A 14769-nucleotide genomic window follows, 5' to 3' on the forward strand; every position below is an offset into this window, starting at 1 on the left:
TCCAAATTTTAGAAATTCCGAATTTTCGAATTTTTTATTTTCGAATTTCGAATATTCGACTTTTCGATTTTTTTATTTTTCGAATTTTCATTTTCGAATTTTTTATTTTTCGAATTTTTCATTTCGAATTTTCGAATTTTTCGAATTTACAAATTTTCGATTTTTTCCAATTTACGAATTTTCGAATTTTGAATTTTCAAATTTCGAATTTTCAAATTTTCAAATTTTCAATTTTCAAATTTTTAATTTTCGAAATATCGAATTTTTAATTTTTCAAATTTACAAATTTTTCACTTTCGAATTTTCAAAATTTCGAATTTTTGAAAATTTCGAATTTTTGAAAATTCGAAAAATAAAAAAATTGAAAATTTGAAAATTAAAAAATCTAAAATTCGAAAATTAAAAAATTCGAAATTGTAACATTCAAAAATCTAAAATTCGAAAATGGTAAATTTCCGAATTTTTAGAATTTCCGATTTATAGCAGCAGGAGCCATTGGCTTCCGCTGCTGTCAATCAAATCCAGTGACACGGGAGCTGGGGGGCGGAGGGCTGAGTCCTGCTGTCTGTGTCAATGCCCCAATGAAAAGTGGCTCTCCGTGGGGGCACTCAAGGAGAGGAGAAGCCAGAAGCGCAGCTGGGGGACCCCAGAAAAGGAGGATCGTGGCCACTCTTGGCAAAACCCTTGCACAGATGAGGTAAGTATAAGATGTTTGTTATTTTTATTTTAAATTAAGCTTTATAATCACTTTAAAGGGTCCCAATTTATCAGGGCTTGGAATTGTTGAACGTAGCATGTACTAAACGTATAAAATTAGAGGGTTTCTAAATGGGAGTTTGGTGATCTCTCCAGAAGCTGGTAGAGGTTTAATCAGTATCACCAGAATAATTATACCTAATGATTCCTCCAAGTTTCATCAATCCAGTATAAATGTCAACAGTACAAATCCAACATGTTTCAGGACTTTAAAGGGTTCCCCTTCATCAGGGGTTGGTACTGTTGATTAAAGCGTGCACTAAGAGGTTATTAGTCTGAGGGTCACTTCAGAAACTATTTAAGGCTTAACTAGCATCTGGAGCCATCATCAGACCAATTATCCCTAAGTGTGTAACAGACTTAAAAATGTGGAGGGATCCTAAGTGGGAATTTGATGATCCCTCCAGAAGTTGGTGGTGGCTTAACCAGCAACATTAGACCAATTACCCCTAAGGATGCCTCCAATTTCACCAATCCAGTACACACAGTACCAAGGCAATATGTTTCAGGGGTTTAAAGATCCCCCTTTATCAGGGCTAGGTACTGTTGACCAAAGCCTGTACTGGACTTATATAATTGGGGGGATCCTGAGGGGCAATTAGTCTAACAAATCGCTCCAGATACTGTTTAAGACTTGAAGTGATCATTAGACTAATTATCCCTAAGGAGCCCAGTACACAGTTTGCTTAACAGTACCAAGTAGACATGTGCACTGCCAAAAAAATTTGTTTTTTTCGTTTATGGTTTCGTAAATTTGGGAAATTCAAAAAAAAATATTTTCCGTTTTTGTTTCATTCGTTTTTTTGATTTTTTCGGAAATTCTGAAATTCGGGAAATTTTCGGATTTCAGAAAAAGAAAAAGAACGAATGAAACGAAAAAAATGAATTTTCGGAAATTCTGAAATTTACGAATTTTCATTCGAAATTTCGAATTTTTCGAAATTTCGAATTTTTCGAAATTTCGAATTTTTCGAAATTCCGAATTTTCAAATTTTTCGAAATTTTGAATTTTCGAATTTTTCGAAATTTTGAATTTTCGAATTTTTCGAAATTTTGAATTTTCGAATTTTTGAATTTTCGAAATTTCGTATTTTCGAAATTGCAAAATTTCGTATTTTTCGAAATTTCGAATTTCGAATTTTTGAATTTTCGAATTTTCGAATTTTTGAATTTTCGAAATTTCGTATTTTCGAAATTTCGTATTTTCGAATTTTCGAAATTTAGAATTTTTCAGTTTTCAAATTTTTCAATTTTTCAATTTTGAATTTTGAAATTTTCAAATTTTTCAATTTTTCAATTTTGAAATTTTCGAATTTTGAAATTTTCGAAATTTAGAATTTCGAATTTTTCAATTTTTGACATTTCAAATTTTTCAATTTTCGAAATTTCGAATTTCGAATTCTTCGTAATTTCGAATTTCGAATTGAAAAATTCGAAAATTGAAAAATTCGAAAATTCGGAATTTCGAAAATTCTAAAATCCGAAAATTTTTCGTATTTCCGAATTTCCGAAAATCATAATTTCCGAAATTCGGAAATACGAAAATTCTGAAATTAAAAAAAAAAATCGGAAATACGAAAATTCGTAAATTTGAATTTTCGGAAATACGAAAATTCATATATTCGTAAATTCAAAATTTTTGGAAGTCCGGAAATTCGTAAATAAAAAATTTGTAAATACGAAAATTTGTAATTAACGAATTTCCGAATTTTCGTAAAAAAAAAGAATTAGAAACAAAACAAATTGCACATGTCTAGTACCAAGCCCTGATGAAGCCCCCCTTCGTAGCCCTGAAATATGTTGGTTTTTTATTACATAAGAGTCTGAATTTTGAAACTGGATTTTATTTGTTCTTCTTTTGGCACTTTCCTTCTTGCACAACCCTTCAAGAAAAAGCTGCTGAGATTGTTTTGTCCTCTGTATCCGAAACAAAAAAAACATTTACGCATTGGATACCCTTTTAAATGTTTCTGTCCAAGCACCCGCACTGTAAATCTAACATTAAACCTGATTTTTTATGACCGTGTCAGAATGACTACGTGGCCCTCCATACTCACCAGCTAGGAACCGCGCCTCCTTTTCTCCGTCGCTCAAGTCAGAATAGGCGTCACTATCAAATCTGACACTATCATTGTTCGGAGGTGGCGGTTGACCCCAGCTCTGCCATTCTAACATGTGAGCAACTCGTCCTGAGCCAAGAGCCGTGGGCTTGGTGACGTGATCCTTCATCGTTCGAGAGACACCTACAGAGAGAGAGAAGGAAAAGGTTAGTTATTGGTACTCTGGGTAACCTGTGCCGTCGTCGCTGGGCTTTATGGCGGAGCGTCCAGTACCTTTGACAGAAGATTTGGCAAGAGCACCAATTCCGTAAGCATTAGAGTTTCTCTTCAACCGAGGAAGGATCGATGTTGTGTCTTCCATCGATAGCTGACAGACAGACCCAAAGAGAAAGGAAGTGATCGCTCAGGGAGAGAAGAGAGAAGGACGGAAAGAGCGCAGAGTTGGAAGGGGGGGAATAATATACACAAACAGAGCAAAGGGGACAGACAGACAGGCAACAGCGTCAGCTGCGGAGTACAGAGGGGCGGAGCATAAAGACAAAGGCCGCTGTGTGCCTGATACATCCTGCTGTCATGGTGAAAGAAAATCGAGAGACAAAATCAAAATCTGTGGAAAGAAAAAGTGAAAAAACATGCAGACAGAAAAGGAAACACAAAAACAAAACAAACAGAAAACTAACAAAAATAAAAATGAGCGTGGTTTATTTCTAAGCCAATCAAACTGCAGCTCTCATTTTTGGGGTGTTTGATATGCAATAAGGAACCGGCTATGTACTCTATGGACTGTCTTGAATTTTAAAGTTTGGTTGCTGGAGATCTTGTCTTCCATACATTGCCTGATTTTCAATACAACAGTATTACAACAATTCTACTATCGATGGATGGGTTGGTTGAATCTCACATCACCATTTGGGAACTTTAGGAGAGCCACCCACTTTAAAGGCCATGGGGCGGAGGTAGGTTCCTAGCTCTGCCCCCTGACAAGGCCATTACAAAGGATTATGTGCAGTTGAAGAGACCCTGTTGGCAGGCAATTCATAGCAAAAATCTTCCTATAAGATTGTATGCACCTTCAATGTATGTTATGGATATTATTCATCGAGAAAAACCTCCCTTGTATAGACATCCATGTAGCGGGGTCATCCTGTCAGAACATTACGACAGGCTATCCCCGCTGGAACTTTATCCACGCCATTGTAAATATGCAAGTTACCTTTAAGGAGTTATGCATTGTGGGATTGCAAGTAGCAGGAGATATGGACTTGAGCACTTGACCCTCTAATGAGCACTGTCAAGTGCTCATTAGGATCAATATTGTGATTGCATGAAAAGCACTAGATTTATCATTATGTTTTATATCATCTATGGGCTGGATTCAGGTAGAATTTCGCATTTTTTTGCCCTGCGCCCCCGCAAATTTGCTGCGCTGCCCTTGATTCACGGAGCAGTAGCTCCGTAAATTGCGTGGGCGCGCCGGCAAAATGCCCGGCGCAAGCGCGCGCAATTTAAATGATCCCGTAGGGGGCGGGAATCATTTAAATTAGGTGCGTTCCCGCGCCGATCGTAGAGCGCATGCTCCGTCGGGAAACTTTCCCGACGTGCATTGCTGCAAATGACGTCGCAAGGACGTCATTTGCTTCAAAGTGAACGTGAATGGCGTCCAGCGCCATTCACGATTCACTTACGCAAACTCTGTAAATTTCAAATTTCGCGACGCGGGAACGACGTGTATACGTAACATTGGCTGCCCCTGCTAATAGCAAAAACGCAAAACGCAAACGCAAAAACCGCCGTACGGAAAAGACGTAAATTGCATACGCAGGGCTCGCGCAACGTTGTGAATCGGCGTTAGTATGCAATTTGCATACTATACGCTGAGCACAACGGGAACGCCACCTAGCGGCCATCGCAAGAATGCAGCCTAAGATATGCGGGCATAAGAGCCTTATGCCACGCATATCTTAGGCTGCAGTCGGCGTAACGAGGTTCCTGAATCAGGAGCATTCGTTACGCCGGGGAAAGTAAGCAATTGCGCTGTGTTACCTATGGTTACACAGGCGCAATTGCTTCTTGAATCCAGGCCTTTATTTTTTATTTTTTTTATTTATGGAAGTTAGCGGACAGCTTTATTTCTCTAGAACTTGTTTAAATGTCTTCTTAGGGAAATAGTCAGAGAGAATAGAGAATAGCAAAGCCACTCTGCTTATAAGGTCCAGCATAAATTATTACTTAAAGGGGTTGTAAAGGTTCGTCTTTTATTTTCTAAATTGGTTGCTTTAAGCTAGTGCATTGTTACCTTTTCCTTCGATTTCCCTTTTTAAATGTTTTTTTTCTTTGTTTGAATTTCTCACTTCCTGTTTCTCCTCAGTAAGCTTTTCACCATCATCCGAGCGGTGGAAAGTCATTTAGAAACGCTTTCTGAACACCTTAGGCCCCATGCACACGAGACGATTGGTAAACTCGAGTTCAGAGGCATTTGGGCATTTTTTTCAACTGCCCCTGAACACATTTAATGTTATCCTATGTGTCCATGCACACATTCACGGTTTTTGGCGTTTTAATGCAGTTGGGTTTAGGCTCGTTTTTTCAGACGCAACATTTTGGGTTCAGACGCAAACGTTTTTGCGTTTCAAAGCTTTCGGAGGGTCTACAATGTCTTTGTTATGAACGCTGATAGCCGCAAACGTGGTAAAACGCCGCTAAACGTGGCAAAACGCTGCGAGATTCGCAGCTAAAACGGGCGTTATAAAAAAGCCGTTTTTTGCCTTTGAAAACTTGAGTTTACATGTGTTTGCATTTGCTTCTCGTGTGCATGGGGCCTTACTGAGGAGGAAAAGGAAGTGAGAACTTCAAGCAAAGAAAACAAAGAAAAAAAACATTTAGAAGGGAAATCGAAGGAAAAGGTAAGTGAACCAACAATGCACTAGCTTAAAGGAACCTATTTTAAAAATAAAAAACAAACCTTTACAACCCCTTTAAAGTCCCCAGGAGAAACGCCTTTCAGGATGACAAGGGTCTTCTTCGGGGCTATGAACAAATGGGAGTCTAGTCTACAACAATATTATATTTTAACAAATTATTATTCAAAGAGCAGTATATATATATATTTATAGAATTCCAAAAGAAAAACTAAAAAAGGGGTTTTATGTTTTTAGTCGTTTATTTTTTTCACATTTTTATTCACTCGTTTTGTAGATTTTTTGTTTTTTATTGCAGTATCCTTTTTTCTCTATCATACATCACGGGACACAGAGCGGCATAGTAATTACTATGTGGGTTATAGAGTCTACCTTCAGGTGATGGACACTGGCACTCTCAGACAGGAAGTTCCTCCCTATATAACCCCCTCCCATCGGAGGCGTACCTCAGTTTTTTCGCCAGTGTCTTAGGTGGTGGTCACAGTATAAGCAAGGTCCTTTGTGGCTGAGCTTAGGAACTGTTTTAACCGGATCCATCCAAGGTGCTTCATAGCCAAAGTGGATGGTACCCGGGCCCCTGGTGGACGAGGGGGTTTTGCCTATAATGCTTCTCATTTGAGAGCTGGATTCTGGGTTCCAGAACATTGGTCTATGTTAAACGGCCAAATATCATCTGTTGCCAGGATGCTGTATAGGTCCAGGGGAGCGGTGACCTGCTATGGACCCCAGACCCTGAAGGTTTTTGCGAACAAAGCCCACGGTGAAGGGTGAAGGCTGGGCCTCTTGTCTTTGACAATACCCTGCAGCGTGGACAGGTAAGTGAGAAATCTGCGGGACGTGGTCCGTCGGCAGGTTTCTCTAGTAAGGGGAGTATGGGAATAGCCCAAATATGCTGCTATGCATGGGCAGGTCTGCCACTGTGTCTGTAAGACAGGATGGCTGTAAATCGTTTCTCATATACATATGTTTTTCCCCTGTCTGGTACTGGTAATCTGTGGCAGCAGGTACTGTAGGGATGCATGGGGATGTCTAAGCTAGGAAAAGCTTACCAGCCTGAGAAGCAAACTTGCTTGGCGTGGCGGTTCCTCGGTCCTCCCTGCGGCGCGTGTCTCCAGCCCATATTGCTGCGGTGTTGGTCTGCTGTCACGCGCGCGCGCGTGCGCATGCACGTAAATAGCGGCGCGACGTTACGTGACGCTGGGGGCGTGGCAGAACGGCGCACGCGGGTGCGCGCTAAAGGAACGCTCCCTCAAGCAGTCATGACCTTACAGCGTGGGGGGACACAGAGCGCGGTGCCAGGTGGAGACTTCCTACTGTCGACAGTGGTCAGGTTGGTGGACCAGGACGCCTCAGGGTGCATCTGTTCAGGGGCTGAAGTGCCCATATCTGGACATTTGGTAGGTGCCTGCCTGTAAAGCCTCCTCCCCCATAAGGACAGGTTATATTACGTACCAGGCTATCCCAGTGGAAGCGTTGCCCTTAGGCAGCTTCACAAAGTCCCAGGTAGTCTACTACATAAGGGGTACTTTGTTTTTTGTGGCCAGGTTCCTTCCAAATTGCGGGGAGTTCCTAGGATTGGCTATGGCTCCCAAGGGGGGTTCAAAAGCGGCAAAGTCCGCAAAAAGATCCAGGGGATCCCCATCCAGCTCGGAGGACCTAGGCCAGGCCTCAGCAGCAGCCCCACTCCCTGAGGATCCGGAGCTTATCGGTGGGCAGGATCAGGTAGCTGGTGCTATAGCAGGACCAGTCCAACCAGCCCCAGTGTTTGTAACACAAGAGGTACTGGCTACTACTCTGGTGGGACTAGAGGAGAGATTGGCAGCCTTAATTGCTGCATCTCTTCCCGAGAAGAAGCGGGCTAGATCCCCTTCTCCTAAGGTGCGGTCCCAGAGTCTTGAAAGTCTTTCCTCTGATGAGGTAGGCTTCCTAGAGGATCAGGAGGAGGACCTGGAGGAGAAGGGGTCTGAGGAATCTACCATTGAAGAGCCTTTTTCGGCCTCGCAGGCTGAAAAACTGTGGATTCAGTCTTTAGCGGACATGGTCCGCTCAACATTTAAATTACCATTACCGGTATCCCCTACAGGGGTAGTATCCTCTCTAGGGTCTTTAAAGGCTCCTCATGCTAGCACTTTCTTTCCAGTCCATCCTCTCCTGGAGGAGCTTATGTATAAGGAATGGGCTCACCCTGACAGAATCTTTATTCCACCAAAAAGATTTTCTGTGTTATATCCCATGGAGGAAAAATTTTGCAAGAAATGGTCTGTACCGGCTGTGGATGCGGCCATTTCATGCGTTAATAAAACTTTGACCTGTCCTGTGGACAATGTCCAAATGTTTAAGGACCCGGTGGACAAGCGTTTAGAAACGTTATTAAAGTCCTCTTTTGCCACGATGGGGGCGGTGGTTCAGCCGGCTATAGCAGCTATTGGGGTGTGCCAGGCCCTGAAGGACCAAACTAAACAGGTCCTAAGGGATTTGCCAGACCAGCAAGCTCAGGAACTATCTGATTTACCTAGAGCTCTTTGTTTTGCAGTGGATGCGATAAAGGATTCTATCCAACAAGCATCCCGTCTCTCCATGTTTCTTGTGCATATGCGCAGGCTGTTATGGCTGAAGAACTGGTCAGCCGAGACTCCCTGCAAAAAGCTGTTGACAGGTTTCCCCTTCCATGGGGAAAGATTGTTTGGGGAAGACTTGGACAAGTATATAGAAAAGATTACAAGTGGGAAAAGTACCCTGCTACCGGTCAAGAAGCGGTTCAGGGGCCCCACCTTTAAGCGTCCAACAGCTCCGGCACCTGGGCCATCTAATACTAGGCAGTATCGACGGCCGCCGACTAGACCCAATAATGACAACAAGCCGCAGGGGCAGTTCTTCACAAACAAGAGACCCTGGGTCCGTAAGCAGGGTAAACCTGCCCCCAAGGCGTCCTTGTGAAGGGGCGCCCCCATCCGGTTGGGTGGGGGGAAGACTCCAACAATATTCCAATATCTGGAGGAAGGGAATCTCCGACAAGTGGGTTCTCTCCGCGGTAACCTCCGGTTACCAGTTGGAATTTCGAGAAATCCCCCCGCCTCATTTTCAAAGGTCAAACTTGCCGAGCGACCCAGAGAAAAGGGCGTCACTGTTGGCATCCCTAGACCATTTGTTGGCCCAAAGGGTGATTGTACGGGTACCCACTCAAGAATACGGTCTGGGGTTCTACTCGAATTTATTCGTAGTCCCAAAGCCAAACGGCGACGTCAGGCCGATTTTAAACCTAAAACGGTTAAACAAATTTCTAGTGATTCGGTCTTTTCGGATGGAATCCATTCGTTCAGTCACGGCATCATTGCAGGGGGGAGAATTTCTAGCGTCCATAGACGTCAAAGACGCATATCTCCACATTCCCATTTACCCAGGACACCACAAGTTCTTACGGTTCATGGTAGGTCAGCACCATTTTCAATTCGTGGCGCTGCCGTTCGGCCTGGCCACAGCTCCGAGGGTCTTCACAAAGATCCTGGCACCGGTGTTGGCAAACTTAAGAACTCGGGGTGTCCAGATTTTGGCATATCTGGACGATTTATTGCTAATAGAGCACTCGGCTCTAAGCTTAGAGCGCGCAGTCCGAACCACGGTTCAGTACTTAGAGACCTTGGGTTGGCTCATAAACAAGGCCAAATCTGCCCTTCTTCCTACCACAAGCCTGGAATATCTGGGCTTACGCCTCGATACAGCCCAACAAAGAGTTTTTTTGCCTCAGGCAAAAGTCGAGTCTCTGACACTGACCATTCGGTCACTGTTAAGAAAACAGAAACCAACGGTTCGTCTCTGCATGCAGTTGCTGGGGAAGATGGTGGCTACCTTCGAAGCGGTCCCCTATGCCCAGTTCCACTCCAGGAAATTGCAGAGCGCAATCCTGGCAAGGTGGAACCGGAGAGTTCAGTCCCTAGACTGCCCTATGAAGCTTGGTGCGTCAGTCAGGGGAAGTCTCAGCTGGTGGTTAACACCCCAGAACCTGAAGAGGGGGAAATCCTTCAATCCGGTGGTCTGGGTAGTGATGTCTACCGACGCCAGTCTGAGGGGTTGGGGTGCCACCCTAGGGGAGCTCTCCCAGCAAGGGCTTTGGTCAAGCAGGGAGAGTCTCTTGCCCATCAATCTGTTAGAGATCAGGGCTGTGCGGTTAGCCCTAAGGGCCTGGACGTCCAAATTACAGGGCTCCCCGGTAAGGGTACAGTCAGACAACGCCACGGCTGTGGCCTATATAAACCATCAGGGGGGCACGAGAAGTCGATCAGCCCAGAAAGAGGTGGATCAGATCTTCGTTTGGGCAGAGGCTTACATACCTTGCCTGTCGGCAGTATTCATACCCGGCATACACAATTGGCAGGCCGATTACCTCAGCCGCCAACAATTATTTCCGGGGGAATGGGCTCTCCACCCCGAAGTTTTTCAGACCATTTGTCAAAGATGGGGTGTGCCGGACGTGGACCTATTAGCATCCAGGGAAAACACGAAACTGCCCAGCTTTGTTTCCCGGACAAGGGATCCATGGGCCTGCGGGACGGATGCCCTGGTATGTCCTTGGCACGAGTTTTCCCTTGTTTATGCCTTCCCACCGGTGCAGCTGCTGCCTCGGCTTCTGCGCCGGATCAGGTGGGAGAGGAAGCCGGTGATCTTAATAGCCCCGGCGTGGCCCCGAAGGGCTTGGTATTCCCTGATTGTCAGGATGGCGGTCGGAGACCCATGGCCTCTTCCCTTGCGACCGGACCTGCTGTCCCAGGGGCCGATATTCCACCCTGCCTTACGGTCGCTAAATTTAACGGCTTGGCGATTGAATCCTTTGTTTTAAGAAAGAGGGGTTTGTCAGACTCTGTCCTGGCTACCCTAATCAGCGCCAGAAAGCCAGTTTCTAGAAAAATATACTACAGGGTGTGGAGATCTTACATAGCCTGGTGTGAGACCAGGAAATGGCACCCTCGTAAATTTGTAATTGGCAGGATCTTGGAGTTCTTGCAAAGGGGGCTAGACATGAAGCTAGCTGTAAGTTCCCTTAGGGGCCAGGTGTCGGCCTTATCAGTGTTTTTTCAGAGACCGCTAGCCACGCATTCTCTAGTAAAAATTTTTTTTCAGGGAGCTTTACGGATTAGTCCTCCGATTAAACTCCCTTTATGTCCATGGGACTTAAATTTAGTCCTTTCAGTCCTTCAGAAGCAGCCTTTTGAACCCTTGGGTCAAGTCCCATTAATCTTGCTTTCCAGGAAATTAGTCTTCTTGGTGGCCATGGCTTCGGCCAGGAGGGTATCAGAATTGGCAGCATTATCCTGTAAGGAACCGTTCTTGATAATCCATGAGGACAGGGTCGTACTCCGACCCCTTTCTACTTTTTTGCCCAAAGTAGTCTCAAGCTTTCATTTGAACCAAGATTTGGTTCTTCCATCCTTCTTTCCCTCACCAAGGTCTAGGGAAGAAAGGTCACTGCATACCTTGGATGTGGTAAGAGCCGTGAAAGTCTATTTAAAAGCTACGGCAGACATTAGGAAGACAGATTCCTTATTCATTCTGCCAGATGGGCCCAAGAAAGGGCAGGCGGCTTCAAAAGCCACCTTGGCCAGATGGATTCGGCAGGTAATCTCTCAGGCCTATGGCCTGAAGGGTAAGGAGCCTCCGGCTTCTATTAAGGCTCATTCTACAAGAGCCTTGGGGACTTCATGGGCAGTTCAGCACCAGGTTTCTATGGCCCAGGTATGCAGGGCAGCTACCTGGTCATCAGTCCACACGTTCGCAAAGTTTTATCAGCTGGACGTGGGGAGGCGCGGGGACCTGGCCTTTGGGCAGGCTGTTTTACGGGCAGCCCTTTGAGTTCCCTGCGCTCGATGGCACCTTGGATCTTTTTCTTTTGGTTTCTCCCCCCCTCATTTGGCATTGCTTTTGGACATCCCACATAGTAATTACTATGCCGCTCTGTGTCCCGTGATGTATGATAGAGAAAAAGGGATTTTTATAAACAGCTTACCTGTAAAATCCTTTTCTCGTAGTACATCACGGGACACAGAGCTCCCACCCCTCTGGGAAAATTGGGAATAATATTGCTTGCTACAAAACTGAGGTACGCCTCCGATGGGAGGGGGTTATATAGGGAGGAACTTCCTGTCTGAGAGTGCCAGTGTCCATCACCTGAAGGTAGACTCTATAACCCACATAGTAATTACTATGCCGCTCTGTGTCCCGTGATGTACTACGAGAAAAGGATTTTACAGGTAAGCTGTTTATAAAAATCCCTTTTTTTATTTTTTTTATTTACCAAATTGGTTTTTAGTCTACATCAAGATTTTAAGATACTTCAAGAAAACCTAAAATAAAACAATATTTAAAATCCATATTACATTATGTGAAGAAAACAAAAAAAAATAAATACTTTTTATTACTAATGTTATAAGCATTTCGAATGGTCACTTTATTTTTGAAATATGATTATCTCTTATTATTATCAGCTTTAATGGTTGTATTGCAGTCATTTTTATTTTATTTTAAAAAAAAAATTAGAATAATAATTATTTTATAATATTTTTTAAACGTAGACCATTTGGTATTGATATGGATTTTTTATTATTATTGACTTATTAGTCATTTTTTAGGTTTAATTTTTTTTAATATATAGAGTTACAAACCTGTGAGTATTTCTAAAATATTGTTGTAGACCAGACACCCCTTTGTTCATAGCCTTTGTGCTTGTACCACCTGAAACGTGTACATTTAAAAATAACTTTATTATAGACTTTATAAGTGGACTGGCCACTTAAAAGACTCATTTACACTCCTCTGTTTTGATACTGTACATTGTGTTAAAGCCCAACTCCAGGCCAAAAAAAAGTTTTCCCATGCATTGGGGCTGCATGGGTCAACTGCTCATTTTTGTCTAGGGGACAGGAGAAAGCTTATACTCACCCAATCCTCCGCTCCACCGGCAAACGGCCTTCCCCCGCAACTCAGCGGTAGACGGTTCCTGATGTCCTCACATCCAGAGCAGGTCTATGGGCATGATGATGTCAGGAACAGTCCATCGCCCAAGACTGCTAGACCACAGGGGGGCAGGAGCCAAAGGGTCTTGTGCAGGGAGGATTAGGCAAGTATATCTCCGTTCTCCAATCCTCTAGAGCCTAACCAGGGGTGCCCAACCAGTGGCCTGGGGGCCAAATGTGGCCTGCGGAGCCCTCTGATGTGGCCCGCGACCTCCTGATTTGGGATTGCAGGTTCGCAAGCCCAGATCGCAGGTTGCGACCCGTGTGAAAGCAGCCTTAGGCCCATTTCACATGATCGGTTCAACCCACACAGACCCTCCATTCATCTCTATGGAGTGGCAGATGTAAACAGACATGTCTCCATTTGCACCCACCTACATGCAATCCACAAAAAAAAAAAAAAAAACTGAATGGGATCTGTCCCTTTCCATCTGGTTGGATCGGATGGGAGGTCCCACAGAGTAGAGTTGGCTGTGTCCATGTCCGCTCTGCATATACAGAGCGGACACGGATTCTGTCTTACGTCCGGTCCACTTATTGTGGCCCGCGACCAGCTACCAAGTCGCTTATGTGGCCCTCGCTCTTCAAAAGGTTGGGTACCCCTGGTCTAGACAAAAACTAAGCAGTTGACCCATGCATTGCAGGCATAGCCCCACTGCATTGGAAAACTTTTTTTTTTGTCTGGGGCTGGGCTTTAAGGCAGCCCATTTTTTGAATGGCAGTGAACCAAAAAGGGCATGCACACTGTGTGTTGTGACGTAACACACATGCCTCGCAAGTGCATAAGGTATATGCATTGAGGTTCCATTGAAAATGAACAGGACACAAGTATCATACAGCAGATTGCTGTAAGATGTGCACCAACATACGCATTCCTGCAAAGACTCATACTGCAGAGGTGTGAATAAGCCTTGACAGAGGTCCTAACCTTTCACCACAGAGATCCTAACCTTCCACCATTGAGGTGCTAACCTTTCACCACAGAGCTCCTAACCTTCCACCACAGAGCTCCTAACCTTTCTCCACAGAGCTCCTAACCTTTCACCACAGAGCTCCTAACCTTTCACCACAGAGCTCCTAACCTTCCACCACAGAGCTCCTAACCTTCCACCACAGAGCTTCTAACCTTCCACCACAGAGCTCCTAACCTTCCACCACAGAGGTCCTAACCTTTCACCACAGAGGTCCTAACCTTTCACCACAGAGGTCCTAACCTTTCACCACAGAGGTCCTAACTTTCCACCACAGAGCTCCTAACTTTCCACCACAGAGCTCCTAACCTTCCACCACAGAGCTCCTAACCTTCCACCACAGAGCTTCTAACCTTCCACCACAGAGCTCCTAACCTTTCTCCACAGAGCTCCTAACCTTTCACCACAGAGCTCCTAACCTTTCACCACAGAGCTCCTAACCTTCCACCACAGAGCTCCTAACCTTCCACCACAGAGCTTCTAACCTTCCACCACAGAGCTCCTAACCTTCCACCACAGAGGTCCTAACCTTTCACCACAGAGGTCCTAACCTTTCACCACAGAGGTCCTAACCTTTCACCACAGAGGTCCTAACTTTCCACCACAGAGCTCCTAACTTTCCACCACAGAGCTCCTAACCTTCCACCACAGAGCTCCTAACCTTTCACCACAGAGCTCCTAACCTTTCACCACAGAGCTCCTAACCTTTCACCACAGAGCTCCTAACCTTCCACCACAGAGCTTCTAACCTTCCACCACAGAGCTCCTAACCTTTCTCCACAGAGCTCCTAACCTTTCACCACAGAGGTCCTAACCTTCCACCACAGAGCTCCTAACTTTCCACCACAGAGGTCCTAACCTTCCACCACAGAGCTCCTAACTTTTCACCACAGAGGTCTTAACCTTCCACCACAGAGCTCCTAACCTTCCACCACAGAGGTCCGACTCCTAACCTTCCACCACAGAGCTCCTAACCTTTCACCACAGAGCTCCTAACCTTCCACCACAGAGGTGCTAACTTTCCACCACAGAGGTCTTAACCTTCCTCCACTCATTAGGA

The 14769-nt window shown here is 44.7% G+C and overlaps 1 protein-coding gene across 5 annotated transcripts in view; it reads right to left on the reverse strand.

Moving 5' to 3' along the window:
* Positions 1-14769, reverse strand: part of FAM131B (family with sequence similarity 131 member B) — a 111718-nt gene that overhangs the window by 12831 nt on the left and 84118 nt on the right. For 3 of the 5 annotated variants that reach the window (XR_005750796.1, XM_040361674.1, XM_040361672.1), the window contains 2 exons: positions 3090-3183; positions 2814-2999 (listed from right to left, as the gene is read on the reverse strand). Coding sequence is in view for 4 of the 5 variants with exons in the window: in XM_040361674.1 (XP_040217608.1) it covers positions 2814-2999; positions 3090-3183 (280 nt within the window). In the remaining variant the exon portion in view is untranslated. Of the gene's footprint in view, positions 1-2813; positions 3000-3089; positions 3385-14769 lie in introns of all 5 variants that reach the window. The other 2 variants (XM_040361675.1, XM_040361676.1) reach the window with 2 other exon arrangements.

The sequence above is a fragment of the Rana temporaria genome, chromosome 8 (assembly GCF_905171775.1).
Source record: "Rana temporaria chromosome 8, aRanTem1.1, whole genome shotgun sequence".
In the NCBI taxonomy this organism is placed as follows: domain Eukaryota; kingdom Metazoa; phylum Chordata; class Amphibia; order Anura; family Ranidae; genus Rana; species Rana temporaria.